At 34.6% G+C, this 19,431-nt stretch overlaps 1 protein-coding gene across 2 annotated transcripts; it reads right to left on the bottom strand.

Moving 5' to 3' along the window:
* Window positions 1–4,111: 4,111 nt before the first annotated feature.
* Window positions 4,112–16,677, bottom strand: LOC132304485 (uncharacterized). 2 transcript variants are annotated; one of them, XR_009481599.1, is made up of 6 exons: window positions 16,190–16,676; window positions 15,975–16,074; window positions 15,135–15,234; window positions 6,572–6,660; window positions 5,493–5,857; window positions 4,112–4,346 (listed from the first exon to the last, which is right to left on the bottom strand). XR_009481599.1 is itself a non-coding variant. In XM_059802178.1 (5 exons), exons 1-5 carry the CDS (start codon window positions 16,377–16,379, stop codon window positions 5,551–5,553), a joined length of 786 nt encoding a protein of 261 aa, XP_059658161.1. In that variant the 5' UTR covers window positions 16,380–16,677; the 3' UTR covers window positions 5,121–5,550. The 2 variants fall into 2 exon arrangements, 1 of the variants encoding a protein (XP_059658161.1); XM_059802178.1 differs by lacking the exon at window positions 4,112–4,346 and having other exon boundaries at window positions 5,121–5,857; window positions 16,190–16,677.
* Window positions 16,678–19,431: the final 2,754 nt, after the last annotated feature.

Below are 19,431 nucleotides of genomic sequence, written 5' to 3'. Positions count from 1 at the left end.
TTACCATCACTGAGGGTGGGCCCATCAGATTCTCTCCTCATTTACATGAGAGTGGTTATTTCCGCCAATTATTATTAATTTTTTTTTTTAATAATAGAATATATTTATCGAAAAATATATGTGTTTGGATAAATAAGAAAAAATGCAAGGAAAATATAATACCGAAAATAAAATAGTGTTAATTAAACTCTTTTTCATATTTGGATAACAAAGTAGAGGAAAAGAAAACAAAAGGAAAGGAAAGAAAAGATAAGATTATAGTTGATAGAGAATATTGTAGCTCAAGTCAGTCGGGCCAACACGAAATTCAAATAGTTTGAAGTTAGCGTAATGCTATTAACTTTTTAAAGTTCAGTAAGTGGTCGGCTGCTTGGCATGGCACCGAATTAAGAATTAGGTGTGACTCTGATACTAACTATAACGGGTGGATACTTATTTATTTACCCCAAAACTATTAAGTAGTCGTATAAACCCATTAAATTATATTCATAACACTTGACCATTAAATGGGTGCTTCGGTCACCTATTTTTCTTCCTTTGCAAGAAATGCTCCAAATGCTTCAATTCTGAATTGTGTTGAATTTTGCACCAACAATAGTACGTAATTTCTTCTCTTCTTCTTCTTTCTATTTTTAATCATATTAGTAAAAAGAATGTTTTAGAAATGAATTGATTTATTTTTATGAGGGACAAAAACAAACAAGAATTCAGAGGGACAAAGTGGTAATAACAAACTCTCCAATTGTTTTCCATAGTTTCCTCCAATTTTTTGAAGGATAAATAAAACATTAAAGAATGGAAGTAGCCAAGTAGGCTACAATCCAATTTTTTTAGCCAAGGTCAAATGTGTCAAATAATAAATACTATTAAAAACAAGATAATGAAACCATTTTGTTAGTCAATCAATTGTAATAAAAGAGACTTGGGCATATGAGAACATCCATGTCTAGTGATAGGCATGTCTTTGTATCGTGGAATGCTAAAATTTACTCTTAACTAGATCTATAGGGACTGTAATAACATTACAAGCCAAAAAAGAGTTCATGAGATCCAACAGAATGTTCAAAATTTTCATCTCCAAAATATATCAACTTTTGTCTCTAAGGCATAGTCGCGTTGGTAGGTAGGGTAGAGCCAGCATATGCAGAGGGCGCACATGCCCCCGCCTGATATAATATGTATGAATTTTTAAAATTATTTATATATATATAGAAATTTATATATTATACCCCCCTAAAAATATTAAGTTTTTAAAATTCTCTTAACTTTTCATTTTTTTCCTCATTTACTTTTTAAATTTCTTTTACAAAAAAGTCAATTTTTTTTTTTTATTCAATCATACCCTAAAAATATTAAGTTTCCAAAATTTTCTTTAACTTCTTCTTTGTTTTTTTTTCCCCTTCTTCTACTTCTTAAACTTTATCTTTGTTTTTTTTTTTTTGGTACTGTGCCCACCGAATTTAAATCCTGGCTCCGAAGGGATTCGGGAGATAAGTCCTTGAGATATTATTTTCGAATCGCACTCCTGATACACGTACTTTACGAATATATATATATATATATCAACCCTTACCAAGCAAGAACGAGACACGAGTCTTTACTCTAAATTTAACAGAAAAATTAACATTAATGCGATACTTTCACTCAATTATAAAATTATGGGCGAATTGCCAAAAAAAGCCCATTTGACTTTCACCCGTTTGCAAAAAATCCCCTTTATGAATATTTTTAGCAAAAAATCCTCCTCAACTATCCCGAAGGGGTAACTTTAACTAACGCCTGTTTAGTAAATATACACTATTACCAAATTATCCACGCTTTCTTAATATTTTTTGGTGACAGCCTAAAATGAATTTTATTTCCATTTGTTCACGATTGGACTCAATCTTTACAAAAGTTATAGAATCGATTCACTGTTTTACACCAAGTAAATCAAAATAAAAGTAAATAAAATAGGATAAAAAATAAAATAAACTTGACTTATAATATGGTTTCACACTGATAGGATAAAAGTAAATAAAATAAATTTGATTTAATATTCACACACGTGTATAGTATTATAGTATACATGATTCAATTATAATATTGAAACACTCTTTACATTCAACAAGCCCCATAAAAATATATAATTCAATTATAATATTGAAACACTATTGTATGAATAAAACAATAAAAAAATTGTTGACGTGGCGAGAGAGTAAATAATAATAATAAAAAAGTCCTTTACGGTTAAGAGGCAATTTCGTCCAAAAAAATGGCTTAGCAAATCATTTAAATGGACATCAGTTAAAGTCCCCCGTAGGATAGTTTAGGGGAATATTTTGATTCATAAGGGTGGTTTTTTACAAACGGATAAAAGTCAAGGGGTGAATTATTGATGGACACGTGACAGACAACTATGCAATTAAAAAAAATCCTTACGAGATGAGCCCCACATAAAGTTTTCTATATAATTCTCTATTTCTCTTTTTTACATTGCCTTTTCTCTTGATAGGTTTTAAACTTTAAATTTAACCTTAACTTGCTGTGAAAAGCGTCCTAATATTCCTACTTTTTCTCTTTTCTAATCTTTTTGGTCCATTCATGCCCTCTCTCTCTTACTACGAATTTTCGTATTCATTCACACTTTTCTTCTCTCATAATAAATTGGATGACGCTTAATGATCCTATAACCAATTGTTTTTTTTTTTTTTTTTTTTTTTTTTTTTTTTTTTTTTTACGTTAGAATTTACCCTTACAAATCTTAGTATATATTTAATTATAAAGAGTGATCATTCTACTTGCAAGAATTTCCTATTTTATACTATGTCTACTAAAAAATGTGAATTTGAATATGAATAAGTCAAAAACATGAGAAACTAGTATAAAGATTAAATAGACTAGCTATATTATTTATTGAAAAATAAATAATATTGAATACAAAATTTTAATATAAGCAATTTTGCATCTCAAAAGGTTAGAAAAATAATTTTTAAACTTAAATGCACAATACGATAAAGCACACTACAAAATTATGTAATGGAGAGAATCAAGGAGTGGCGTGAAAGTATCAAACAATCTTCAGTCAGTTTCATTTCAGTGTTTGTGCGGCTTGTGCCATCTCTCTCTCTCTCTCTCTATATATATATATATATATGTATGTATGTATAACGTATACAACACATAAGTTGGAAGTTGGAAGTTGGAACAAGTTCTATTCTTTTATATCATTATTCTTCATTTTCTTGATTTGAGGGCATATGCCTTGACAACCTTAAGATACAAAGCTCATAAGTCAAAACTAAACAAGAAAATCAGACTCATATAAAACAGTTTAATATACAATACAATGATTTTATTTTATTTTTCCTAACAATCTTCAACAACAATTTTCCCAATAACATGGGGTACCTTAGAATGCTAAACTTGGATGTCTACAATCAATGACCCTAACTGGTTAGGGCATAAAAGCACAGCTAAGCTATCCTTATTTTTTTTTTTTTTTAAAAACATTAAGAAACACAAACTTTAGAAGAAAGTTTGATTTTCAGGGTTGTCAAGAGAAATAAAATAAAAAAAATCCAAAAACCCATTTTCTCATCCGAATTAAGTTCAAGAGTCCCAAATACCAATTACTAAAATGTCATATAAGCAGAAAGAGGCAACCACATAAGACAAGTTATCTATAATTGTTGCAATGAATGCGGACAACTCTTTTTTCACAAGGAATGGATGGAAAAATGAAATGGTTGGACTATATGAAGCTTATATAACAATATATTGTACCAATATTCAAAAGAATAATGATTTGTGAGTCGAATTGGGCAGTTACTGAATATGGGATTCGGTGATTGCCAAACTCGGTCTGTAAATCACTACTCTATTCAAAATGGTTAATACCTGAAGGAATGCAAATGGAAGTGAAAAACTGGCAAGTTTGCCAATTTCCTCTTGGCCACATTATGACCAAACTTCAGAATGAAAATGGAAAATTTTGGGATTTACCATCAGAATTTGCTAAAAATTCATGCGACTTTATGCTTAACAAGTAACAGTTCTTAAGGTAATGCAACACACAAGCAACTAAAACGATACCAGCTGCATATGCACAAATGATCAACAAGGCAGGAAGTAAGCATTCAAATGAAAGAAATATATATATATATATATACGAAATTCTCTGTGTCACCTCTACCATCAAAGAGTTGTATGGCATACAATTGTACTGATGATAATGAGGATCCAACTGGATGAAGACCTGGTCTGTTACAAATATGTGTGTGTGTGTGTACATTTTTTGGATAGGTAAGACACATACTCAATACACCCACTATTGTTCTATTGGGGACTTCGGCCATCAACCTCACCTGAAAGTTGAGATTATTTAAACAAAGTGAGTGCCTTCAAGCTTGAACACAGACAATGAACAAATAATTTAAAGTTCAAACTAACAAACACACACACACAGACACAGACACAGACAGAATATAATATAAGGAATTTGAGCAAAACCCACAAATAAAAATACCATGAACAAAGCTAACAAGAACATTACGTGACACTAAAAGTTAGCACCATTTCAGAAGAATCAAAACTAAGCATGTCACAAGAATATACGGTATTCCTCCAGTACACATAGTTGTGCAGTAAACAACAGAGTTCTTTAGTCATTCATAATCCAATCTATTTATCAAGGAAACAAAAAATATAAATAAGAAATTACTGGTTGTTTTGAATCAATTCAATACCCTGTCAATCAAGTCGCATTTGACTCGGTTCAATATCCTACAGATAAACTGAGTTGAGACGAGTTATGATTTGTTTGGGATTGACTTGGTAAACTCATACAAGTGCTTAGACTGTGATTGTGTGGGATGAATTATATCGGTGAGTGTCAGATTTGGACTCTGGACAATCCGCGTAGATTTGGCCGAGTCTCAAAACCATGGTTATATTATAAGGATTTACTACTTTATTTATTTACTTACTTTTATGATTCAACAGTAACGTACGTAAGTATTGGCATTACTGATGTGAGTTCGAGACTTATAGCAGCCACTTTGTGAAATTTCAAATGTTTCTGTCACAAGTTCTCCCCCCAAGACCAGATTGAATAATGCCTTAATCTGGACGTGGTCTCGTAACAAAATGGAAACTAAAATTTAAGCTTTTAGCAATAACTCATTGCTTCCAACAATGTTCTTTATAATTTTCAGATATCTCAATGTCTTGAAAAATATTTACAAATACAAATATTGGGCTACTTTTGTCACAATTGCAGTTGAGTCTCACCCTTCTCTTTGGTAATTAAGAGAATGGGACTATCAACATTAACAACAATGATACCATTGCTGCCATGAAGGATGGATTGAATACCTATGGAACCAATAGGAATATTCCTATTAGTTATTTCGGTAGGTAATCAAAAAGGTCTCAAAGGGGACAGCTTTCATAGCTTGTTGGAGGATCAGAACAATAAAAATTTGGAGCTCCAATGAGATTTGAGTGCGTACCAAAGTTCATATTCCAGTAACTAGTTCAGGCAGTTCCAGCGATGCAGGTGTAAAAACACTAAACCTCTTTCCGGGACTCTCTTCGATATAATAATTTCTTACAGCAATGCCTGGAAATCTTTTTAAAACTCCCCAAGAAACCATCAGTGAATCTTGATGGCAAACAACGGGCTCCAAATCTCCTTCGCGAGCTTGCCAGACTGTGATATGAGAACCACCCTCCCAATAAGAGAGAACAATTAAATGCATTGGGTCTAACACCATCCTCAACCTGATTGTCATATTGCAAGTGATCTAGGTTTTCTTGATCATCACAGCCATCTTTTTTCTCGCCATTATGTTCTCTCTCTTCACAGCTGTCCGGCCTGCATGATGAAATTTAAACCATGAAGTTAGTCCCATTATCATCATCTACAGTTTCAACAAGTGCTTGGTGAGTATCCAAGTTCTTAAACTACGAAATCATTTTCCAAGAACTCAGCAGATCACAGAGCCCCAGTCAACTATTACAGATTCTCCGACCTTCTGACAGGAGCTTTACTTTGTCAGGAGTCAATTTTCTTTTTATCAATAAAATTGTTAAATAAATAAAAAGGGACTTTAAACATATTTTGAGCCAATAAGCTGGCAGATTGTCTATAGAACAGGATTCTTCTGCAATGGGATGCTTAATGAGCAACTGGAAACGAGAGAATCCTGTTTAGAAGCCATGTGTACAAGTATGGATAACAAGCACTTAGAAACTTCTTTAAGCCGATGTCCAGCACACCAGGTCATCATAATTACGACTTATTCCCAGTGGTATACCTGCCTGTCTATCTTTTGCTTTTAACTGAGATGACAGTTGTAGCCACCTGGTTTTGAATTTTTGTGAATTGTGAGTGAGATTAAACAAATGGCAGGCCAGTAGTGGTGACATGTGAATTGTCATTTCTGTCTAACACTTGAACACGTTCCCCATTCCTGGGTATCAGTTATATAGACTGGCTGTAGGGCAACAGTTATTAACGTAGTCAATAACCTATGACTGCGCATCAAAAACTAGAAAACAAGGAAAAGGAAAAGCTAGAGAGCCTCACATCCCGGGTTGTTCCGAATCAGACTCCTGATCACTTGATCGGCTCTTTATAAAATTGTAGTTAATGGAGACATGCCGGATAAATTGAAGCTGCAAGTGCCAAGAAAAATAAATATTAGCAAACAAGAAGAAACAAGAAGCAGAGATCTTCTCTATGAAACGTATTTTGGCTTCACAAACAATGAAAAACATGAACATAATAAACATCCATGAATTCATAAAAGGAAAGGCAAGGAATAACAAGAACAAACTGCAGTGACATCTTATGTCCAATAATGGCATCAAACTGAATAAAAAGAAGAGCAAGAATAAATCAAAGCTGTGCTCAACAAGTATGCTACCAGAAGGTGATCCCCTCTACAAGGTCACGCAAACTAAGATTATTTGTGTCCTTTGAAATTCACTTATCAGATTATTTTTTAAGCAAAAACGATACTGTTATGTCAATAAGACTTGGTTGATAGCTTTCATACAAAACGGAATCTGTAATCTTGATTTCTAGGTGTTTTTTTTTTTTTTTTTTTTTTTTGTGGTAACCTCTGCCCAAGAGCACATGGGAGAATTCAAAGCTTCAACGAGGGCGAAAGGGTTAATTTAACTCAAAAATTGGGCACTCACCAACTTAGAGTTCATATGCATTCAACTATTTTATTAAGCCTGTTAGATTTTTCAAATTGCATGTTTTGGTTTTCAAAGTTGTATTTAAGAATGCATTAAACCATTTTTGGAAAGTCAAATCCTACTAAAACTACAACTCGGAGTTCGATCGATCGAAGTTCTTGGTTGATTAATCGCAAGTTGCAAAAAAGCAGTTTCCAAATCTGATTTGTACTCTTTTAACACGATCTTCTTTTGCCTCCAGGGTCTATATAAAGACCACTAGTCTTCAACAAACCAACGCTAAGAGAAACAAAGCTAAGCATATATTGAGCAACATATATTTTTCTGAGGCAATTTGGAGTGCATTCTAGCTATCCAATTGCTAGACTTTTTTTATTTTTATCATTCATGGTTCATAAAGCTGGTGAGTGTTCATGAGTGTTGAAACATACAATTCATATGACTTTAGGATTTTAACACAACATCAAGTGCCACACAACTAACCAACAATCAATGTTTTGGAGATCAAAACGGGTTGAAGAGTGGATCTTATGAGGAGCAGATTCGTTGACTGGGTCAAAGGTAACTAGGGGATTATTGGGTTAGAGTTTGGTTAACGTAGTTGTAAACCTTCTGATTGTGGATTTGATCTTCCTGGACTAGATTCTATGACTTTTTCATGCTGGGGCTTTTCACATAAAAAATAATAATAATAAAAAAAAAATGGTGTAAGGGCTTCATTTATCAGCAATAGTAGAGATCGAATTACATGATCTGACATGAGTCTAGGTCAAAAGTAAATAGGGGGTTCTTGGGTTAGAGTTTGGTTAACCTAGTTGTAAACCTTTCTATGATAGTGCATTTAATCTGCCTCAACTAGGTCCCTGGTTTTTTTTCCGTTGATATTTTCCACATAAAAATTGGTGTTCTAGTGTATGGATGATTTTATGCTTTATATTTTTGCACTCTACTTATTTTACATGCCTACTGATATATGATTTAAATTTCTATTAATTGTGAAGTTGAAAATTTAAAATCGATTAACTGTATTTTAACAGCTATTCAGCCCCTTTAGGTCTAGTTTTGGACCTGTACGTACTCCCACATTAGAGCATAACATTACAATCCTACATTCCTGAGACATATACAATCCAACACCTTAAACATCAAACTATTCAAATTTATGTAGTTCGAACTTCTTTCGACTCTCGCAGGTCTGGCAAAACATGACATGAACTTGGGGTGTGTGCCAAGCCATAATTCTTTTGGTCGACCATGGCTAGGGAAGGTTTGTAATAATGCGGAGGTGCAGATCAAGCAATTCTAAGGAGGTACCAAGGACTTAATATTTCTCCCAGTGCTCAATTGTGGAGTAGTGATGGAGAACCGTAGGTGATAGGTGGATCATTGCAGTAAGAATGGGCTTGTGCACGTGATGATGGAGAATCATAGGTGATGGGTGGATCATTGTGGTAAGAATGGGTCTGTGCATGCTCCTCCCATTTCCCATGTTGTGTGTATATTGTCCGATTTAAACTCTCTCGATGCCCACAGTTTTTCAAAATGCGCCTACACAGGTATGACCCTTATAAGTGGGGGCAACTTCTCCCCCCAAGCGATGTGAATACCCCCCCTAGAAGTGCCAGCAACTTCTTTCTCCTGTTGGACCCAACATCCTTGCTGGCTTGACCCTCATGGGCTTGTGCACGTTCTCTTATTTCTGGTTGATGATTGACTCTGATAGACCGATACTATCTCTTAGGATCCGGTCCACGCTGTGTAGATACTCTCCGCTTTGCGCTACACAAGTGCTCACAATTTTCAAAACGTGTCCATACAGATAGGAGGCATTCCCCTTTATAAGTGCCAACAACTTCTCCCCCCATGTGATGTGGAATGTCACAATCACCCTCACTTGAGACCCAGTGTCCTCATTGTCCTGGCCCTCATGAATGCACACTCTCCTATTTCCAGCGGGGACTAGCTCTATCAGGTGCCTCTTTCCATGAGCATTGAGAAAAGAGGGGCCCTCTATTATGTGATATGTAGGGGAATTTATGCAATTATTTAGTAGGACACATTCTTGTTGTAATTTCCAAATCCTAAAGTGCAATTGCAATAATTATTGTAATTAATTGGATATGATAGAATTATGAGATAGAGGAGTGCGTGCGACTGTCCCTCCACAGTCGTGCACTGTGATTGGCTAACCAATCACAAACTTGACAGGTTCCTTTTTCTGTTTTTTTTGACTTCTTATCAAATATTTCTTATACACTCCCTTTTTAACTCACTTTTATAATGGTGGTACTTGTAATATTATACAAAAGTAATGGTATATTTAAGAGTGATAGTAATGATGATCTTATTGTTTATACACTCACTTTTTCAAGATATTACAAGTATTATCATTATAAAAGTAAGAGTAATACTCTCACTTTTATAATGGTAGTACTTGTAATATTTTTAAAAAGTGAGGGTATAAGAAAATTGTGATAAAAAATCAAAAAATGAAAAAGGAAACTTGTCAAGTTTGTTATTGGTTATCCAATCATAGTGCACGACTATGGAGGGAAAGTCGCGGGCGCTACTGTCCCTAGCACTCCTCTATGAGATAACACAATCAATATCCAATTGGAGCTAAGATAAGGAAACTCTTTGGATCCTCATCTCTAGCCGATTTATTTAAAAGGCGATTATCTCTCTTATGCTTTGTTTAGTAGGAAGAAAGGAAGAAAGTGTGGAAAGAAAATAGGAAGGAAAGAACAAACTTTCTTTATTCGATAAGGATGATACAAGGAAAGAAAGGAAAATAGGAGGGATGTGCCATCCTTTCTTCTTTACAAATTTTCATCCGTCCAATAATGGGTGGAAGAGAGGGGGGAAGAAAGTGGATTATTGTAGAAGTTTTAAATTAAATACTATCCTAAATTACACAAGTTTTAAATTACAGTACTATCCTCTATGAATTACTGGACATAATGGTAAAAACAAATTAAAATTTTATTAATCCTTCTCTCCTAACGAATGAACTCATTCTCTTCTCTTTTATCCAACCGAACAAAAAGAAAGAAGACAATCTCTTCCCTAGGGATGTCTCATCCATCCCTTATTCTCTCCCTTCCATCCAATTTTTTTCTTTCCTACTGAACAAAGCATTAGGTTATTATTCTATTATCAAATATATGAAAAAATAGAACACAAAATAAGAGAGAGGTACCATGTAGGAAAGTGAAAACGATTTTGAAAATTTTTCAGAATCTTTATCACGTGATTTTCGTCAAATCAACATTCAAAGGATTTAATTTCATACCTTCAAAGATTTTATGTTCGTTTGATATACAAAACAAGGATTAATCTCAGCCTTGATTACTAGAGATTCTTCACCCCATGTCCTTTTAACAGATATTTAGGCTTGTGGGAGCCATCTCTGTATCTCATACTCACTCTTTATATTTCTATATTAACAATATTTTATGTATGTTAACCTCAACAGAGACCTACGAGATAGATATATATCCCCATCTTATCAGATAGGGGATTAAAGGCTTTCCTTATCCTAGCTTTAATTGGATAGTGATTAAGTTATCTCATAACTCTTATCATATCCAATTACTTACAATAATTATTACTACTTTATTCTAATTGCTCTATAGAATTTAAAAATTACACCAAGGCTCCGTAGTATTAAGTAATTGTGTATATGCCCCTCCGCTACCAAATATCCAAGAGCAGCCATAGAGGACAACTTAATACTATCCCACCTAGGGTATAAGCCCCTCCACTATCAAATATCCACAAGTAGCCCTAGGAAAATCAAATATTGTCCCACTTAAGGCTTACTTATATCAAGTTCTTGTTGTAATTTCCAAATCCTAGAGTGCAATGACAATAAAATATTGGTAATTATTGTAATTAACTGGATAGGATTGAATTATGAGATAACTCAATCACTTTCCAATCAGATTTAGGATTAGAAAACCCTTTGATCCTTATCTCTAGCCCTTCTGATAAGATGGTGTATATATATATTGATTTCTCAGGTCTTTGTTAAGAATAACATATGTGATATATTCTTAACAGAGAAAGACAGAGAGCGAGTCTAAGAGACTCCCACAAGCCGAGGTCATCTGTTAAAAGGACATAGTGGTGAAGCTTCACTAGTGTTCAAGGAAAGCGATTAACTAATCTTCCAAAGGTACTAGTTCAATCTTAGTGGCTTTGATTTGATGAAAAGTCACGTGGTAAAGATCTTGAAATTTTTTAAAACCGTTTTTGTTTTTCTTCAACTGGTATCAGAGCCACCCACATGTTTTTTATCGAATAATTGTGATGATTTGATTTTTGGACAGTTGCCTATGCATGCATGGATGTTATTTATGAGAATGTGTTGACATTTGGAGTGGCATATGAATTAACGAACGGATTCCATTAATAATGCTAATGACTACAAACTAAAGACATAACAAAGGTTAAGTGGGATGGTATTGGATTACAACTAGAATGTTATAGCTAAAGCTACAGAATGAGGCTATAAGCTACTGCTAAGGCTATAAGACTAAGACTAGCCTATGAAGGTTAAAAGAGACATAAAATCTATAAGCTATGGAAGACAAGATAAAGACATAGTTGTGAGTTAATGTCGGGAACCCTAAATACTTCCCCTATCTGTAGCTTTCATTGGTGCAGTTACGTGCAGTTGAGAGCAATTATCTCTATTGAGGTGGACGGGTCCTCTTTTGGCATGTATACCATGACTTCAGGCTACTCTTCCTTATCTGTTGGAACATAGGATCATGTTCTTAGTGATTACCTGATTGAGCACATGTCCAGTGTCTTTGATCCACTATTCTAGAGAAGTGGGTTGTGGATGAAGTGGGGCAATTGCTTAACTGACCACCAACACTGCTTTGGTTGATTTTACCCCCACTTTGCACACTATAATTGCTTACTCAATGTTAGCAACCACAATAACCATCTACAAGTCATTAGAGGTAATTCCAATTGACCGATCTTAGTTACATATGTCCAGCAAATTGGTTTTTCTAGTCACATTTGTTTTTCTCGGTCTTATCTAGTCTTCTAGTCTGCTTGCTCAAGAAATTAGTAAATGTTGTAAGACCATTGTTTTGGCTACTGTCTATCAATTGGCGTATAATATTCACCTCATAGCCTTCAATCTTAAGTAACTGATCTGGTTCAAGCTTGGGGTACCAATGAAGTTATGTGGTCCGTTTCAGCACATTTTCACATATTTAAAAAGTTTGTGTACTTGTCATTGGTCTATATTCTTGTGAACAGACTGATGTTAATCTTTTGGTGTTTAGCGCTGTCTGACCAAAGCTACATGGAATACCTCAGTCTTTCATATTTTTCCGAACATTTCTCAAGTGTTTAGGTTCAAAAAATTCCTAGAATGCCTAATTGGTCTCATATATATCATGCTTCTATCGATGGAATTGTGACACCGGGTGTTATGATTGGAAATTCCTGGACCACTTTACTGGCACTCCATGTACCTAAATCGGTCTGATCTATTTGACCGATTTTCTGTAATGCTTCACTAGTATTTGTCTTTAAACCGATAGCCCCCTAAAGACCAATCTCGCATGAGTTCTTATTTTATCAACTGGTCTAAACCCAGTTTGATATCACACTTGTTGCTTTGGCTTAACTTTAACATATTGTCTCACAACTTCTTGAGCCATATGATCATCTTTTTAAAGAACAATGTTAAATAACTTTTCTATAAGGGAAATGATTTAAAGTCGAAGAGTTTGGCAGAATTCTTTGACCGAATGTTTTTAATTGGTCAATGTATGCAATATATAAGGAAGTGGGACCCCCACTTGCTTATCTCTTGTATAAATGACCAATCAAGGGCAATCGGTTAAAGAATTCTGCCAAACTCATCGGCCTAAATATCACCACTGTTTCTATAATTGGAAATTAGTCTCTGTTCATCGATCAATATGGCAACATGGAGCTTCCCACATTTGGGTGCAAATACATGTACACTGAAAAAAAGGAAAATGTAATTCTTTCTCAGAAGAAAGAAAATTTCATCCAATGTATTGACAGAATTAGAATTTGTTAGCAAACAGCATCTGTCTGCTGAAGACCCAGTAAAAACCCAAGCCATTGGTCTTCCTGAGGCGTAAAGGGTCCAAACATCTTAAGAAGGGCCATCCTACAAGGGATGATGACCTTTGGCGAATTCCAGGGACCCATTGATTAGTATACCTGAGGCATGAAGGGTCAAACCTCTTACAGAAAGCAATTCTATCCATGCCTTAATCAAGGGTCAGGCTACCAAATTGTGCTACACACATATTCTATCTCCATCCATTTTTAGCTCCTCACCAAAACCACAGCCTGCATCTCATAATGAGATTATCACGGGAAGAATATCACCTCTTATGCATATGTACATTGCACTTTTTACCAGATACCCATCAATAGCTCCTATGGAGCTCTGTTACATAGAATTTTAAATGAGTGAAGCTCCCATGCCTGTTATCACCTAAAAAACATATCAGGTAATTCAAGTTTATTATGTAATTGTAAATAAAAGTTTACCATTATTTCTTATTGTGCTACTTGTGTTATATTGAAAATGAGCGAAACCAATTATTGAATACTTTACACCAAAAAATAAAAGAATAATAATAAAAGTTATCAATGTTGCCCTGTCCTCATATCAAGAATCGAGGATTTAAAATATCCAAAGCTTAGACATGTACCCATACCAAAAACATGTACTTTAGTCCATGTAAAGTACATAAGGAGAGCAATGACAAAAGCAAAAATTGATGACAAACCACATGACAAATTTAACACTACACACCATTTGCCATATTTTGTATGAAAAACTTTTCTTTATAATTCACAAATACTACTATTATATGAGGCAAGTGATTGTATTCATGCATTGCACATGGAAATTCTTACTAAAACATGTAAGTTTTTTCCCAGTGAATAGGAAACAAGTTGATATAAACAGATTTCTAATTTTCAATTATTATTTCTATCCTACTGAACCTTGCAGTCCTAGTTATACTCGTCTATCATCTGTTATATTAATGTAATATTTTACTAATTTGTTAGATTGGATGTTATATTTGTGTTTCTGTTTCAGTGTAAGGTCACTAAAGAAGGTCCTTTTCCTTTCTCCTTTAGCCCCCAAGGCTTTGCAGTTTCACTTCTCTAATTTTTTTTGGTAGGGATTATATTTTATATCTTGTGTGGATAGCTGTAGACATCCATATCAGCTCAATTCAATGAACAAACAAATTCCATAAGCAAGTTCTTTCTGTAGACAATAACCTTCAGTGAGACGATAAAGGAAATGATAAAATTTAGTGATGCACTGAAGAACATTCTGCTGCATATGATGTGCTATTTCTTTTAATGAATAGAGTGGTTTGTTTTAAGTGATATAAGGGTGAGAAAATTTGGGCATGAACAAATATTTCCTTCTTATGTTTCTTTGATATAATTAATCTTAAAAAAACTTAAAAGTATTTATAAAAAATCTAAATCAGGAGAACCCATGTTAAACACGGGCAAGAAGCTTCTGATTTCCTACAAAATAATTAAGAAGCCAACATATTCATGACAAGACCAGTTCAAAAACAGTTAAAAACCAAACCAATTCTTAATCAAGTCTCAAATCAAGTATAAATTTGAAACACATGAGTTGAAAATAAAGTACTAAGTATGCATTCAGGAATGGAAATATGAGATGCATGAAGCATTGCGAGTTCCAACAGAACCAATTGGCAGAGATGTAATATATAAATATATAAGAACGTGCAATATGCATACACATGTAGAAAGGAATTTGTAAACTATGTACAACTGAGCAGATAATAATAGTTGGAATATCTCTTCGATATGGAATTGATGTGTATATTTATATTATTTGGTAACAAAAAAATAATTTATAGAAACACAACGCTGACCTGATCACCATCCTTGATCCCATAAATTATAATACAGTCCCTGTCAGTAAGTAGCTTCTGACCATCATAACATAAGCAGAAATGCCCCCACACGTGCGGCCTCCGTGTATAAATTTGATTTAAAAACCAAGTCAAGATAAAGAATACAAGTGAGCATTCGATAAACAATTGGAACATTATATCAATTTTCTTGAAAAAAAAAAAACTTAATATATATATATATATATACAAGTGTCCAGTTATGAACTTAAATACAACATCACCATATTAATTGTATTAGGAAAGAACCAACTTAAATAAGACACTCTACAGATACCTATTATCAACTTAACCAGCAAATAATGATGATAAAATTTGACAAATTGAATAAAAAAACCACCAGCTGTCTAGCTGAAGTCCTATCTTCTGCTCCATTGCTCCTCTTTAAGGAAAGGTGCACGGTTTAAGTCCCAATATAAGGACATGGAACAGCGTGGGAGCTTATGGGTAAGGGGCCATTATCTCCTTGTGTAGCCATACCATTGGAAATAGAAAAATAAAATAACGCAGAGAAGTACTAAATGTCATATCAGATCCCGATGAAAATTGCATGGTTCCATTTTGGTTTACGTAGCATTTTAAATAACAGAGTCATTGTGTAGAGGGCAGCATTACAAATTTAAAGCCACTATTACAACCAATGCTGTTGGATGAGATTAGAAATTTCATGGTCATTTACTAGTATTTTGTTTGTCCTTGGTATAATCTTCACATTTCAGCTAATTTTATGTAAGCCTTAATTTTATTGCTATTTTTATACCAAAAATAAAATTTTTTTAAAAAAGAAGAATAATTCCATACCATGAAATCTTGCCAGGTCCCTTCTTCGGCATATGATTGAAGACAGCCTCCACGGCCAGCTTCAGCTCTGCAATTGTAGCTGTCTTCGCAACTTCAATATCTGTACAAATAAACATATCAACATATTCAAATCGAAATTCAAATTAGTGAAATTTTATAAAATAAAAAAAAAATTATAGATAGAGAAACTTCTAAAGAGAGAGATAGAGAATTACCGAAGGAAGAGTCATCCAATTTGAGAACGGTGAGCTTGAGGGGTTTCTGAGGGAGCTTGTTGTAGGAGAGACTCTTCCGAGAGAGACCATCGATGAGCAATAACGGAGAGAGAGGACATACATAGGACGATCGATGCCTCTCGAACGAAACTCTAGGAACAAAATCATCGTTGTGCTTGATGATTTGCATAATAGTAGTAGTCTTCAATCGTAACCCTAGAAGCGATCCGATTGGACCATGATTCGATCATAAAGTAGCATACTCTTTTATAGATGATGAAATGGAGATTCTTGAGAGAGCACAACACGCATCGGTTTTTTAACGAAGAGTTTGAGTTAGAGTTAGAGTTAGGGTTAGGGTTTTTTTCCTTTTTTTTGGCACCTGATTCTGAGCTTCTGTCGGGACGATTGCTTCTCTCTCTACTCTCTTCCCATTTTGTGCCTTGTGAGGGAGAATACAGTTTCATAGAGGGTTAACGGTCTCCACTCACTCACGCGCCTTCGAAGTGTATAGTGCTTAATTAGCACTGATCTCCCTAATGTTTGCCCTAATACCACTGGACTATTTTTAAAAAAAAAAAAAATTAAACTGACCTCCCCTTTAAAGGCGTTGACTTACCCCTCTTAACAATTTTTTTCTATAATATCTTCATTCTTAATAATTTCATAAATATTCTTCAAAAAGTATTGGGTGCGAAAGTATGTATATTCGTGAAATTCAATGAATTTGTGTTTCAAATTTTTTCTACTTAATTTATGTAATTTTCAGAACATAGTATAAAAGTATAATAACATATTTTCCTTATGTTCTATATAAGCTCATAGCCTCAGTCAAATCATATGCTATCAAATATTTCTTTACTAATTTTACCCATCGGTTGGTTCAAATCGTGCTTACGGAATGTAAATGAGATTTTCTTGCTCAAGAGCGTGTCAAGACCGTTAAGGTCCAAATTTGTGACGAAGCTGGCTTGGACCAAGGATAAGCAAATATTCTTATTGCTATGATCGCGTGGGCCTGTAGTCTTTGCCTTGGCTAATTTAGGTGCCCATGGAGAGCATAAATAACCTTCCTCTCACAAGTTCTTGCCCCTTCGGCTCTTCTCAGAGGGCTTTGTTGGCTTGCGAGGAGTTATATTTTTGTGGTTTCTAGTTTGAGAGAGAGACCTCCCAACAGTTCTAGCAAAAAGTAACAATCTCGTCATTAACTAGGACAGTGGATGAAGATCATTTACAAACTCGACAGCGGATGAAGATCACTTACAAATTCTTGATCGTGACAATGCTTTGGTCCTAGTTACACTCTGTTTTCAACCTGTAAAGTTACAACTAAAACAAACAATTACAACATTAATGAACTGAAAACAACAAATGCAAGGGAATTTAAGCTACACTAGAACATTAAAACTCTAAAGATAATTGGAGAGAACCAAGGTATACACCTTCAGCTACACTACAGGAGTATGTTTCACCAATACTAAGTGTGGAATGTTGGATCCCACTAGAGACAATATGAAATGTCAGGTGTTGCAGACCTTTGCCAAGGCGTAAATGAGTTCTATTTATAGTTAAGGCTGAATCACGTTCGTCGTTGGATTAGATTCTCATAAACGACTGAGATCAATCCTTGGTTTGCAAATTAGCATTGGGTCGCGTGAGGGGGCAAAAGTTGATCCCTACTGGGATGTCGGGGCTGCCGCATTTAATGAAGGGAAGGGGCGACACTCTTGATGGGATAGCTTGGGGCTTTGTACCCTTGGGTTAGGAACTCGAGTGTTCTACAACTGTTGAGTGTCTGAACTAGCAAGGTTTTAACGTACAACAATTTCAGCTGCAATGACCTAAATTCGCTTTTGGTGACCCTTCTTCAAGTGAAGACTATTTGGAACTCACCATTCTAAACCTTGGTGTTTCAACTCTGACGGTAACATTTGCTTGTGGGTCCCCCCCTCGTTACCGTGCGATCAAATGAACAATTTGGGAGCGTTTACCCATACTACCTTTGATTTTCTTCTTTTCTTAGTATTATCCTTAATGTAAACTTTGTCGCTTTTTTTAACTGGGTCATTTAAAGGTTTTTTTTGTCAATGTCTAAACCATTTTAACCGATTTTTTTTTTTTTTTTTTAATCATTTTATCTCCTATTTGTGTTCCTCTCGTGAATGTAATCATTTATAATTCTATCCTTTCTAATCTTGCTGCAAATCAATCTCAATATTTGCATTTCGCCGTACTCACTCTATGCATATGTGGTAAAAATATGTGGAGAAAAAAAAAAAAAAAAAAATTTCAGATTGTAACTATATATTTGTTTAGAAAAGTTTGGCTTAAACTTGAATCTAGGAATTCACAAACATTATGCATTTAATATAAGATACCCATACCCAAAAAGCATTAACAACATGTATTTGTCAGCTTGGGTCTGATGAACTGTTTTGCCTCCGTCAGTTGGGCCAAGCCCATTTGCAATTACATTAATGTACTTGGTTAAAATTGTTATAGCATTTGCCCTATTTCGATCACAGAGTGTAACTAGGCCCAATGGTGTGAATGTAATTACCCTCTACAATTATATACATTTGCTTAATTTTATAATAATAATAATAATAATAATAATATTCATAACTTTGGCGACTCCAGTACCCAAGGGCCGGACCTTTCTTGTACAGAATTTAACGGGTGAGATTGCATCATCAATAGTGGCTCCCATTTATCAATTTAATCTCACCCGTTAAATTTTGTACAATAAAGGTCCAACTTCATAGAACATCTTTGTCCCACTCAAATCATCATCAATTGTCCAAAAAAAAGCAAGTCATATATAATGTCCAAAACATCTTTAGTAGACTGACCATTCTAGTTAATTGTGTCCCAGGATTTAAACAATCAATGAATCTAAGGTTTTGGATTCATGCATGAACCAACCTATATACTACTAATCTCGAACGGTTAAAGATCTCAGTGACAAGTCATGTCAGAGCTTCAAAGTTCAAACCCTAGCATTAGATTCTGGAAATGGTGGGGGCAGTTCTTTTTACTATCGTCCGCATGCACGAAGTGCTAGCCGAGGCTCTTTTCTGTAGATCAATCGTCCAGTCCCTTTCTGGGCAGTGATCATGATTTGTATCGAGTTCGCTAGACCACATGAACATGGAACGATTGCATTTAACTTGACGTCGCACATGTTACTAACTTAGCACAGTAACAACTCAATGTTAGCCGACAACTTTGCATTTTCTAGG

Source organism: Cornus florida, unplaced genomic scaffold (assembly GCF_030987335.1).
Source record: "Cornus florida cultivar Cherokee Brave unplaced genomic scaffold, ASM3098733v1 CherokeeBrave_3.0.0_Hap2_Chr04, whole genome shotgun sequence".
Lineage (NCBI taxonomy): Eukaryota > Viridiplantae > Streptophyta > Magnoliopsida > Cornales > Cornaceae > Cornus > Cornus florida.
The sequence above is the reverse complement of the archived record's forward strand: the minus strand, read 5'-3'. Positions and strand labels throughout refer to the sequence as shown.

Coding starts and splice junctions, on each gene's coding strand:
- LOC132304485 (XM_059802178.1), bottom strand. CDS start 16,379: ATGCAAATCATCAAGCACAACGATGATTTTGTTCCTAGAGTTTCGTTC. Junction 15,235..15,974: donor GGACCTGGCAAGATTTCATG/GTATGGAATTAT, acceptor TTATACACGGAG/GCCGCACGTGTGGGGGCATT. Junction 6,661..15,134: donor GGATCAAGGATGGTGATCAG/GTCAGCGTTGTG, acceptor TGGCACTTGCAG/CTTCAATTTATCCGGCATGT.